The 13900-nt window shown below is 37.8% G+C and overlaps 1 protein-coding gene across 7 annotated transcripts in view; it reads left to right on the top strand.

The window, feature by feature from the left end:
- Nucleotides 1-13900, top strand: part of LOC114476829 (C-terminal-binding protein 2-like) — an 82076-nt gene that overhangs the window by 50863 nt on the left and 17313 nt on the right. Inside the window, exon 2 of one of the 7 annotated variants that reach the window (XM_028468783.1) lies at nt 12577-12592. The exons of 5 other annotated variants lie outside the window; for them this stretch is intronic. In XM_028468783.1, the coding sequence (XP_028324584.1) occupies nt 12577-12592 (16 nt within the window). Of the gene's footprint in view, nt 1-1880; nt 2743-12576; nt 12593-13900 lie in introns of those variants that run through there. One more of the 7 variants, XM_028468786.1, reaches the window with a different exon arrangement.

The raw sequence follows: 13900 nt of genomic DNA, 5'->3' as shown, positions 1-13900 counted from the left end.
TCAGCAAAATAATGGTCCATTTTTCTATGAATCTGTGATAATCACATTTGTTTATTTATCTGAATAATATCCAGGAAGTTTATTATTGTTTGTGGTATAGTATATAGTCTTCTTAAAGAGTTAAATCCTTGTTTTAATCAGAAACAAAATGGTTTAAAGTGACCAAAAATGGTGGAAAAGTTGGTGAAATGGGGTTTTAAAAACCATTGAAATTGGTTAAAGGTTGAAAATTAGAGTGGGAAGAAATGGACAGAAAAAGTGATAAAAAAAAAAAAGGTTCAAAGTGTCAATATTGGAACAATGTTATTAATCGTGAATGTGGTTAAATTTGGCAAGAATAAGCATGAATTATGGTAAGAAGAGTTTTAAAGTGACAACATTTGTGACATGAGGTCGGAAAAGCGGTGGAAAGGGTTTATAAGTGCCGAAAATGTCTTGAAAGTGTAAAAATGTGTAGAAAAGGAGCAAAATTATGGCAAGAAAAAGTGATGAAAACACACTACCGGTCAAAAGTTTTAGAACGCCACACTTTTTAGTTTTTTTTACTGAAAATTATCCAGTTTATTGTGTCATCGCACTCTGAAATGACAGCATAGAACAAATAAGCAATTTGAGTTGAAAAAGCAACCATGGAATCCATGAACAATACTGTTCACCTGATGCTCATGAGGGTCTGGTATCACAGTGTGTTCCAACACTGCTTTTATGCAGTAACCATTCTGAAATGTCCATTATTTTTCAGTTTTGGGTAACCAAACCTTTTTTTAACCTCTGGCTGTTCAGTATTTACCTTTGTACCATTTCAAGCTATTCATTGGACTTGCACGACTTGAAATGCAATAAATAACTGGAAAAATTAGGGTGTTCTAAACCTTTTGACCGCTAGTGTAGGTTAAAACATAGCAAGTTTGGTGTCGTTGCAGAAAAAGGGTGAAATGATTAGCAATAATGGGCTCAAATTGTAGAATAAAATGAGAGAATTGTCGAGATAGGAAAGTGAGATGGGTGGAATGAACTGTTTTAATGGATGAATAACACCTAACAGTAATCATCGTAATTATAAATGCCTTTAAAAAGTAAAGAAGCGCAAAAGTGACTAATGTTTAAAATCTACAATAGACATATGAAAGAAGAAAATTCTGGGAGTATAAAAAATATATTTTAAAATATCTTTATTTCTAGTTTTTCAAACTGTATGAATTGCTTGAACCGCAACCTCACTGAAAGATTTATACTGATAATAGCCATTGCAATTTGTTATTGTATTAATGTCAAAAGAATAAAAGTTTAGCTTCTTTAATGTACATTAAGTGGGAAAAGTGGTGGAAAGGCTTTATAAGTGGCGAAAATGTCTTGAAAGTGGAAACATTTGTAGAAAATGGCAAGAAAAAGTGATGAAAATAGGTTAAAATATGGCAAGTTTGGTGTAATTGCAGAAAAAGGGTAAAAATAAGCAAAAATTTGCTCAAATTGTTAAAAAAAATATATTCTTAGTTTCTTAAAGGCATCTGGCGACTCCCTCGCAGTGTCTCATAACCCCAAATGGGGTCCTGACCCCAAGGTTGAGAACCCCTGCATTATGTTATATTTTTGTGCATCCTTGAACGCATCTTACACACCAAAATAAAGATCCTCTCATTCACTCGGCCGATCTGCTTGTGTTGATTTGGGACATCAAGGAGTGACTGAGATTAGAGAAAATGCTGAAAAGCAAACAGGGCGATGGAGACGAGGAAAGAAGGGGGAAAGGGGTGGCACTTTTTTTTTTTTTAAGACTATGAAGGCCAGATCACAAATAATAAAAGAGAGGCGGGCAGGGAGGGAGTGAGGGGAGGAGGAAGGGGAGGAAAAAAAAAAAAAAAAAACAGAAAATATGTTGAGCGAGTGAGAAGGTTTGGAGAGAATGGAAGACGGAGTCGCTGGTGTGCCAGGAGCACTGCGCCTCTCGCTGTGACTGCCACTCTTCAAGGATTTCTCTCTTTTTCCTCTTCATTCTTCTTCTTTTTTTTTTGCCTTTTCTTCCACATGGCCAAGGCACCCGATTCTGTGGTGCTTATTTTTTTTTCTTCTTCTTCTTCTCCCTCCACCCTTTGCCTCTCCTCTTTTTCTCTTACTCTGTCGTTCTATGACTTGCAACAAAAGGCTGACGGAGTGAGCCTGATGTCAGAATGAATAGCCTCAACCTGCTGTGAAGGGAGCGAAGAAGGATTCTCGAGCGCGGAAGAGGAGGCTGAGGAGAAAGGATAGGATACAAGTGCTCTAGACTATGGAGAAGTGCTGATTGCTGGCTGAGGACGGACACATATCCATTTTTTCTCCTTCTCATCCTGTTTTGGGAGATTAACAGAGTTTAAGTCAAACGCCTAAATCTGAACGTGTGGAGGAGGAACGATCGCAGTCCTCCCCCCCCTTGCCACCGTCCATATTTTTTCTCTCCCCCCCTAAAGACTACCATTCATCGAGAGAAGGGAAATGCTACTTCTTGGGGTGAGGTGACGAAGGAGGAGAGATTTGTAAACCAGGAGAAGACAGCAACGGGGGGGGGACGGGGGGAAGACAGAAGCAGAAGCAAGAGGAGGGGGAGGATTACCTTAAGGCACTCTGTAAGAGCACACCAACGCCCACTTCTTCTTCATCTTCCTCTTCTTTTTTTTTTTTGTTTTTTTTTTGGTCCATCATCACTGCCTTTTCTCTGCCATGTGCAGCACCTGATATGAAGAATGTGGAGACAGCATTTCCCAGGCAAGGTTACACACTGATCAATAAAAAAAAGCTATGTGTGCATACAGTATGTGCATGCACCAGCTTCCTATGTGACTTTGGCAGAGTTTCTTAGTTTGCAGCAAAGAAAAGAAAAAAAAAAAGATGGTAGCACAAGCTGCGTATATAGCTTTCACAGATACATATGCTGTACGCGCATTTTTTTAGTTGATTATTGCAAGGACTGCTAGATTTTTTTTTAGTATTTGTTGTAGCTAATCTTATATTTTTTACATTGATACATCCTTGCACGATCTTAAAGTCCAAAAATATTCTGTCTTTATCTTGTCATTGTGCTGAGATGTGGGTCATTTTCCATTCAAGTAGTTACCAGTTTAATATCATTACGTGTTTTAAGAGGTTTTTTAACTCTGCGTAGCAGCCATTATGTGAGTGTGTGTGTGTGTGTGTGTGCGCGTGTGTGTGTGAATGCTTTAAACACTCGCATGAAAAATGTAGCGCTTTGGATTTGAATTCCAGGGACTTTAGCGATGCCAACGGAAAAACTCAAAGTTGACCTTCAGCAGCTGATTATAATCACACCTCACGCTGCAAATAATGTATTTTATCACAAACAATGTGGCTGTTTAAGAATTAACTCGTGATTTTGTTGGAAGATAAGAACACATAACGTTCAGGTACCTACCTACTGTCCAGGAGTTCAGACCTAGACCAAATCTTCTTGGTGTGTTAGTGCAGTGTTTCTCAAATGAGGGTGCATGTACCCCTAGGGGTACGCAATGGCACTGCAAGGGGTACATGAGAGAGAGAGAGAGAGAGAGAGAGAGAGCGTGAACAAGTGGCAAATGAAATCATTAAAGTATGGGGTTCTACGATGTTTATTTTTAGTTAAAAATGATAATCATAGTAATGGCATGATAGAAAATACGATCCATCTTGGTCCCTCACCAGGTGGGAGATGACAGGAAATGATAAAAAAACTATAGATAAATCAATTCAGGAGGCACTAAATACTGTTATATTCTACTTATTTACAAAAATGAGATTCTTTAAAGCTCATATCCGGAGTTTCTGAGAAATATATGTTTATGTATCATTCTAAAAGTAAACCATAGTCTTTTACTATGGTTTACTGCCGGTGGTCATTCATATAAATCAATGTATATAAGTCCCGCCTTCGTCCTATAGAGCTGCGATCGCCCAGCCAATAGGCATCAATAAAAGTGAATGCGTGTGCGTAAACTGTGCACGGACACAAGGCAGCGCGTCACAACAGCAAACAGGTATCACTCTGAGCAGCATAGCATCATGGAGGAGCGTTCGTCACTTACCTCAGAAATGTCAATCGCCAAAAGAATAGCGATGACCCACAGACCTATATCAGTGCGACCCGATGTGACCTTGTTATGTTCCGCTATGCGCGTGCAGAAAAGTAGAGGCGTGGCTTCTGGTTGATTGGGAGAGGCAGTGGGAGGAAGTGGAGCTGTTTAGGGAGGGACATCGAGACGGTCGCTTTCATCCACTGGATAATCACTTTAAAATGTGTGTTGTTGCACTATAATTCCCTCATTATGCTCTATAGTTGTTTTTTCAAAGTATTCTGGAGCAAAATGTTGTAGTCGGAAAAAGGGGGTCCATGGATTGAAAAATTAAATAAAAATGGGTACTTAAGCCAAAAGTAATTTGAGAACCACTGTGTAGGTTAATGTAACTGTAATCCAAGAAGGCATTTATTTAATTTCTTTTTACCTTTTATAATACAGTTGGTCTTAGAATGTAATCATTTTTGGCCATTGACCAAAGTCAATGTAATTTCGAAATGCACGCAAACTTTTATCCTCTTGCGCAGTGAATATTTAAGTACACGGTACAGTTGAATCACAGCGGATAGGTCCCATCACTTTCTATGTCTTTTCTTTTTGTGCATTTGTGCACTTGCTGCCACGTTATACGGTTGTGTGGGTTCCTGTGAAGTAAAGCTGAAGTGCACTGTTTTCTCTTCATCAGCACTGACAGCCGCTTTGTCTTCGGGCCCCGGCTTTGCTCGCAGGCCTTGCTCAGCGAGGCACAAAAGCCTTGTGCTTAAAGAGGACAGGGTCTTGTCTTGGTTTCGCACTTTGCTTTGTTGTCTCTGTTTACCACTCGCACCACCTGTGATATCTTTATGTCAGCATGTGTTTTTTCCCCCTTGTGCGTTCTCTGTTACACAAGTACTTTATCTCCCTCCCTCACCCGCTTTTGGCTGAGGGGCTTGGGTGGTGATGATTTAGAAGCGGTGGGAGCGCGGTTTCATGTCGAGGGGAGGACAAACAATGTCTTTGTGTGTCCACATAGTGGAAAAAAAAAAAAAAGAGAGAGAGAGTGAGGGCAAGGAATGGTGGCTGATAGGGTCTGGTGGGGGTCTGAAGAAGGCAAGCCTGCCAATGAAAACAATACACCTCCCCTCTTTTTTCTACTGATACCAGGGGGGTCATAAACTCAGTCAGGAAGACAGACAGACAGACAGAAAAGCACAGGCGCCAGAATATATTGTACATGAAGGTTTATATTTTCTAGTAGGGATGCAGAGATGCAGACGAGGGCGGGGGGGCGGGGTGGGGGGGGATGGGGGGGTGCAGATAAAGATTAGAGGCGAGGGAAAGGCCACTGAGAAAGTCCTTGAACGTTATTTATCAAGATATGGTCTCTGATCAGTGCTGAATATCAGCTGTGGGTGAGTGTGAAGCTTAAGTGCAGCCAAACTCAGTGTGTGTGTGTGTGTGTGTGTGTGTGTGTGTGTGTGTGTGTGTGTGTGTGTGTGTGTGGTGTGTGTGTGTGTGTGTGTGTGTGTGTGTGTGTGTGTGTGTGTGTGTGTGTGTGTGTGTGTGTGTGTGTTGTGTGTGTGTGTGTTGTGTGTGTACTGTATGTGCTTAAGAGACCAATGTTCATACCTGCCATATCTACTTTGAAACCTTACACTTGCCACTTCTTCTTTATATGGCTGCTCATCATCAACACACCTTCCAATGTGTGGGTTGCCAGGTTTGGTGAAAGCCTATACATTGAAATCTGGTTACCAGAGGTGAAAGTACTCATGTGACTGTAACTGTGTTGCTTTGGGTCCTAGTAATTGTACTTGTACTTAAGTACATTTTAAAAGAAGTAACTGAAGTGACTAAAACATCTAACTCTTACGGAGTAAATTCTTGTTTTTTGTTTTAAAATGATGTAATTGAAACTACAAAAAAATCAAATGAACAGACAACAATCAAATGCATCACATCATAGCTGATAAACCAGATTAACCGTATTGTTTGGTGCCAAAACAGCATTGAATGCTGGTTAATTTTTCAGTTTTAGAATTCACAAATGTACTGTAGCTATACCTAGAATCTGAGAATTAGTATTTTCTATTTTGAATTGAATTCATTGGTGTTACTTTATTTAAAACAGAATTATACATTATTACAAGCCTTTTATTTTAATTAAGTTCCATTTGTGCAAGATTTTATCTCTTCCTTTTTAAGTCTATACATGACATGTTTACTGTATGCAAGGGAACCGTGGCAAGATTTATTACCAAAAATAAACGTGGGCGGTGAAAGTAACTAGTAACTTTTACTTAAAGTACTATTTAATTGAGCTACTTTTTACTTATACTTGATTATTTTATGTATGACTTACTTGAATTTCAGTCAAGTAACAGTACTTCTACTTGAGTAGAATATATCAGTACTCTTTACATCTCTGCTTTTTAAAAAAAGCTTCTCATCATCAACGCACCTTCCAATAGTTGGGTTGCCAGGTTTGGTGAAAGCCTTTACATTGACATCTGGTTACTTTCCAAAGGGTTTGTCAGCTTCTTTCTTTTCCGTACTTGTGATTTTTGGATGATATAATCGCCAAGGCTCTAATATGGGAGCTGTTAAATAACCAGAACCAGCTGTTTGGTCCAAAGTCTGCCATGTTTTTGCGTCCAACAGTGGAGTACTTTTCACCCAGAACTTGCTGTGAACTTAGCAACTGTGTCTGTATGAATGACATCATCATGGCATGGAAAATCATCCTCATTTCCTTTTGTGTTTGGCGTTTTTTATTGTTCCATCGATGCACTCACTGAATTTCCGTCATTTAGGAAGCATTCATCACCTTTCACCCACATGTTGGCAGCGAAGCTGGGAAATGGAAGGAGTAGTGGTGGTGGTGGTGGAAAGGTAATACAGCTCTGCAGTCCCTGCAGGGTGGAGCCTTTACATTTCAAAAAGTGTGACAACCTTAAAAACCCAGCCAAGCAAATAAATCTGAGGGAGCAAATTAACTTTCACATAAAAATCTGTAAACCAATAGAGGCATGTTGGAAATCCATAAAGCACCGACGCAAATGGCTGCATCTGTCAGAGAATACAATAACAATAGCTGTAGAAGTGTGATGTTATTAAATAACTATTTGGCGACTGATTTCCAAAGAAGTTCCAGGAGGAAAAACAGATTCGAGTAGAGGCTGATTTTCTTTCACTGATTGTTCGTGCTGCATTTAGGAAACGATCGAATCTTGTTCCAAAAAATGGTCTCAGCTCTCTTTCCAGAGCTGCTTTTACTTCATCAGACCATCCAAGTGAACCAAGCCCCAGACTCTCACTATTAATCAGTGTGGGGGGGGGGGAAACCTATTTTTATGTGGGTTTTCTGTTTCTGTTGTCAGAATTCAAAGAATTTCTCAATATGAAAACATCTGCTCTCCATTTGTGGCGCCGCTCTTTGCCAGCTCTGCCAAAGGCATTTGGCATTTACTGATGAATCATCGCTAGTAATGAAGGATCGTTGATGATGGATGATAAGAACTTTACAACAATTAAACTTCAAACCACAACACATGGAGGACACTCGAGGTAGACGATTCACTAAGTCAAACTGTTGGCTTTGTCTCTTCATGACCTGCAGTTTTAGAGAAATACTGGAGTCGATGATACGTTTGCAGAGTATTTTCCTTTAAAGCTGAACTAAAATATTTGTGTTTTCCATCGTTTAAAAAAAAGAAATAAAAATACCAACATCAACAGATTTGGAGGGAAGGCAAGGCCAGGCAAATTTATTTGTATAGCGCAGTGATTCTCAACTGGTGGGTCGGGACCCAAAAGTGGGTCGTGGACCTGTACTGCATGGGTCTCGGACAGCTGGTCAAAAATAAATAAAAACTTAATGTCTCTCATGTTGGGTTGGACTTGTCTTTTATTTTGAAAGAAACTTGTCTTTTGACAGGCCTGTTGTGAAATGCTTGTTGCACAGGCAAATATAAAGATTTATGTTTAAAAAAAAAAAAAAAAAAAGATTATATGGATTAATAAGATTAAATTTGGTTGGTTGAATTCTTGAAAAAAAAAACAAAAAAAATGAAAAAAATTGGGTCGCGATTTAATGATCGTGGCAAAATTGGGTCGCAGGGTGAGACCAGTTGAGAACCGCTGGTATAGCGCATTTCATACACAAGGCAACTTTACATGATCAAAAAGTGCAAACAGAAAACATTCAACAGCTTAAAATAAGTACATTTAAAATCATCAGTAAAATCATTTAAAATTATCAACAAAACACATTATATGAACAACATGACCAAAAATCTCCCTCTCAATTGGAGAAAAGCATGCATTTGTTTTCTTGTTTGTTTGTATTTTAACAGGATTACATCAAAAGTATCCATTGTGAAATAAAAATAGTCATTACGCCATGGAAGATTCCATCAAATTTGGGAGGGGATCTGGATCAATATAATGATTCTGGATCAGTTTGAAAAATCAGAAATTCCCTATCGCTCATCGTTGGTGAAATTTTATAAATTCGTAATTGACCGATCTTTAAGAGATTTCACACGGGTTGGTTCCTCAACTATCCCACTGGTTCATCCGGATCGCATCTGGATTGCGCCTACCTATACTTTTCTACCTACTGTATGGTTATTAATGGGGATATACGTTTCAAGTGTGAATGATTATGGCATCATGATCAGGATTACTGATCTAGATCAGAGGTTCTCAACTGGTTCCACCCTGGGACCCACATTTTGCCACGAACATTAAATCACGACCCACTTTTTTTTTTAAATTTATTTTATTTTATTTTTTTTTAGAATTCAGCCTTGAAAACACACATGTATAATATTTTTTCCAACAGAAATCTACATATTTTTCTGTGTAATATGCATTTCACAGCATGCCTATCAAAATAAAAGTTTCTTTCAAAATAAAATACAACATGAGAGACATTAAGCATTTATTTAATTTTGACCAGCTGTCCGCGACTCACCCAGTACAGGTCCGTGACCCACTTTTGGGTCCCGACCCACCAGTTGAGAATCACTGATCTAGCAAACTGCCAATATTTGGCAAAGAGGATATTTGGCATTCGGTGGAGATTTGCGATCTCTGAGTGCTTTTGTGTTATATAATATAAATCAGCTTTGTTTATCTATTTTTGTATCGCATCCGATTAGAAAATAAATAATTGACTTTACCTTAGTATAATTAATTGCATTGTAAATACAACTAAAGCAGGCATGAATAAATCACCAGATTTACCTGTCAATGGCAATGTGTAAATGTACAACAACAGCAAAATTCTTAGTTTTTTTACATTATTAAAGGTGTTCATGATAATATTACTGGTGTTTAAATATCTAGAGTAGTTTGTGACTAATTGTCTTTATTAGCTTTAGCACAAGATCTCTTAAGGCCACTGATGGGGTGTTAGTGCGACTGCGTATTTGATTTAATCCAGTGGTCTGAGATCTTTAGCATGTGTGTGTGACCACAGATTATTCCTTGTCAACAGTCCCTGCGCGGATCGTCCGTCACGTCACAGTGTGATTGTTTCTTCATAAACACACGCAGATCGACTACTGCAGCTTTGGAGAACTATGGCCTATTTATACCTCAAAATTCAATTTCTTCTTTCCATTCCATGGGCTAGGTATCTGAGTCACGTGGAGCCACATTAAGGCAAAGTGTTCATTATCAGCTGATCCATCAGGTGCTAAATGTGGTGCCACATTCTGCCTTGTTAGTCCAACGAGGTTATTGGCCAGCAGGAAATAATCAATGGGCAGCTTTTTAACCTACATCCTTCATGTGAGGCTGTTCCCAGTCTCAAGCAGCTGTTGCTGCTTGTTTGTGTGTGTGATTTAGTAGCCGACTTCAGTCGCTGACTATACTTTTGTCTCCCTGAGTGGGTGAGTGGGTGGGCGTAGCAACTGTGCACGACGTGCATATGAGAGGAAGATAGAGCTGTGTTTCTTTGTGTGCGTCGTGTCAGATGACTTTTCTGTTTTTTCTCATTCATTCAGTGTAATAATCACTCTGCAGGAGTGTGATGAGCAGGTAAACGAGAAGCTGAGATGTCGCAGTTGTTGAGGTGAAGTAGTTTCTCCAGAGGACACACAACTGTAGAATATATATACTCGTGCACACACACACAAAGAGCATATCCATATAGGAGTGTTTCTCAAATGGAGGTACGTGTACCCCTCGGGGTACGCAATGGCACTATAGGGGGTACTTGCAGTACAAATACTTTGTTACTAGTTTTTTCTGGTATCTGTACTTTACTTGAGTGTTTATTTTTTGGGCAACTTTTTATTTTTACTCCTTTTCTAAAGAAATATCTGTACTTTCTACCTCTTACATTTTAAAAATGAGCTCGTTACTTTTAAGACCTTCGAAGATGACACAACAAGGTATAAAGACGCAAGATTTTGGTAGTTTGAGGTTTTTTTCTGTTAGGCAGGTCCCTTAACTTCATTTTCAAGTTTTTAAAAATGTTAAATTCAAAGCTGCTCTCGCTCTCTCTCTCTCTCTCTATATATATATATATATATATATATATATATATACAATGAGTGCTAAAATCACCTGGTGTTCATTAAGGATAATAGATTTAATGTATTTCCATGTACCAATTTTCTACAAGTTCTTAAAGCTGCTGTGGGTTTTATTGAGCATTTGCATTTTATTTTTCCTGATACATTTCATTTACAAGTTGTATTTATTATGAGTGCTAAATTCTCCAGGTGTTCAAAGGTAACAGATTTAACTTATTTCCATGTAACAGTTTTCTACAAGTTCCTAAAAAAAACAAAAGATATGGAATTTTGCTGGTTTAAAAACCCTGTCTTAATAATAATGGGACTTTTAACTTTTCTACTTAAGTACATTTAGTAGCATGTACTTTTTTACTCAAGTAAGGGAGCAACTTCTACACTTTTACTTTACCAATGTCTTTTTTTTTCAAGTGTCTATACTTTTAATCAAGTATTGAAGACTACTACTTTAGCCAACTCTGGGTACCTGAGAGAGAAAATGAAAAATTAACAAATAAAGTTTCAGTCTAAATGATAAAAACTAAAGAAATAAATCTATTCAGGAGCCACTAAATCAGGGTTTTTCAACCTTGGGGTCAGGACCCCATGTGGGGACGCCTGGAGTTTAAATGGGGTCGCCTGAAATTTCTGGGAAAAAAAAAAAATTTAAATAGATTTTTACATTTTTTTATTGATTATTCTTTTTTTTAATGAAAACAACACACAACCAGTTCAACTAAACTAAAATGCAGGTTAAAAAAAAAATATATATATATATATATATATATATATATATATATATATATATATATATATATATATATATATATATCTGAGCTCAAACATGATCAAAAAGTAATTAAATAATCTTTGGGGTCGCCAGAAATTCTTGATGTCAAAATGGGGTCACTGTTCAAAAAAGGTTGGAAACCACTGCATTAAATACTGTTTCTCTACACTTATTTGCAAAGTGAAATTCTTTTCAAATGTGTATAGTTTTCTAAGCAAAATGCTGTCGTCAGACAAAATTCATACTTGGATTCAGAAATAAGAAAAAGGAACCAAAAAAGTTTGAGAAGCACTGCGCTATAGGACAGGATTATAGTCTAGTCTCCCATAAGGAATCATTATTCCTTGGTTACAATGTGTTTCTGTTGTGAGCAACTCTGACTCAACAGTAAATGTAATTAGGACGTGTACAAAGCATACAGCCAACAGACTGCATGGGAAAGGTCTTTGATCGCTGATACATTTTCATTACCATGAGCTAATAGAGCTGAGAAAGGCAGCAGCTGTTGGTCGACCTCAGACATGGCTTTCAAATGGCATCATCTGGCATTTAGGAAATGATTTAGAAGACATTCAAGTTTACTGTATCATTTTACTAAACAAGATCTATAGCTCTGTAAGTTCCTAGTGAGGTCACATGTGAAAAGTTGGTCCAATAGCAAGAGGTTTGTTCAATAGATGCTTATGTTGATAGTGAAGCAATCAACATGATAACATTTGCAGAAGTTATATTAAGAGACAAGATATATGGTTGAACTGAAAACACTACCTTTTCATATCTCACTAGGGCTGGGTGATTTTGCCTAAAAAAAAAATCTCCGATTTTTTGAGGAAAATTCAAGTTTTGATTCGATTTTAATTTTTTTTTTTAATGCACTTAAAAATGACTGCAGACATCAGATATATTGTCAAAAGTGCAACTTTATTGCTGAGATTGTCTTCAAGAGTTAAAATGCATAGAACAATCCCAAAATAAAAAGTAAATGAGGCTCCGTCATTCAACACGTTCAAGCTTTAACCCAGTTTTAAGCAAAAGTGCAACAGCAACTTCACAGTAGCTTCAATTTTCAATTCAATTTTATCAGATAACTACATATTTTATAACATATAACATTACATCTCAGCATAGTGCGAATAAAAGATTAAACATGCCTGTGGCACACATATAGCCTACTCCAAGGGTAAGCACATGTAAACAAAGAGGGGCGGGCTCACATCGCGCTACGGTAACCCACAAGGACGGAACGCGAAAAAGTCAGAAAAAACTGTGGTGTAAAAAATTTTAATTATTATTATTTATTTTTTTTAAATGCAAATTTATCTACAAATTCGATAAATTGATGAAATCGATTTTTTTCCCAGCCCTATATCTCAGTATCTACTACATGGTGCAGATCCATGCAGCGAATAAATGGCTTAATCTAATAGTAACTTGGTTTCTAAATGCATGTAAACTACAGTGATTTTAGCTATCACTGATAAATTGACATGGGTCATTAGTAACTAATATAACTGATATAATAATTTAATGCTCTGTATTATATTCTGCCACTTTTGAATCAGCAGTTATGATTACAAAATTACTACACTGGGAGAAGTGCACTAGTTCATTGGTTACATTTACATTTTGCCTTATTTGATTAAACCATGTTTACTTATTGTGATTTAAGCAACTTCATATATATATATATATATATTTATATTTATTTTACATTGTAATCACAAAATACAGTTTGCACAAGTGTGCCATTCTTATTTATCAGTGGTTTTACAGTCATTAAAGGTATTGTGGACAATGTTATTTTGGCTTCAACTTCCGGGTGGATCATCAAGACTGTTGGTCCTCCTAGTTGTCAATCATTCTGAGGATATGTTTACGTAAAGCCGTCGTACATGCTGGTGCTCGTGCCCGGTGCACATCGGGTCCTTTGAAAATGGATTTTCACTTACCGGTGGCGAGTTTGACAAAGTGGAAAAAGTGCAAATCTTCTTTTTGGAAGGTCAGCTTGTTTGAGCGACGGCGACTCCAACTTTTAAACAGTTGTGCGCGAGGAAAACTGGGCTCGCGCACGCTCTCTCGCACACGTAGGCGTGTGCAGAGGGCGTTTCTTTTCTAAACTTTGTGAAAATCGTCTTAAAATTCCTTCTTGTTAATTTAGTAGTGTTTGTTTTGCTTCTTGGTCTTGAGTCATATTTTGGATGTTATGAGATTTTGTGTTCGTGCACAATATGGCTGGAATCTGACTATCTGTAGCTTGATTACCACACCCAGATAATGTGATTGACCATCAAGCTAATAGTGCATGTAGTCGTTGAACTCACTTTCAGTCAGACACTGAGTTCTGTGCACGAAGAAGAAGAAGAAGATTGCATTTCTGGATGGACACGGAAATATTTTAATCCATATCTTCCTCTTTGGGTCAAGTGGTTTTTTAAAGCGCCACCTATTGATGTGGAGTCAGATGGGAATTGTAAATAACTTGGTTTTGTCTCCTGCGTGTAAACTTAGACACGACGAGAGGTTGTTAATCGATAGCTGTCTGCATGCAGACACAGACTGTC

The sequence above is a fragment of the Gouania willdenowi genome, chromosome 15 (genome assembly GCF_900634775.1).
Source record: "Gouania willdenowi chromosome 15, fGouWil2.1, whole genome shotgun sequence".
NCBI lineage: Eukaryota > Metazoa > Chordata > Actinopteri > Blenniiformes > Gobiesocidae > Gouania > Gouania willdenowi.
The sequence above is the reverse complement of the archived record's forward strand: the minus strand, read 5'-3'. Positions and strand labels throughout refer to the sequence as shown.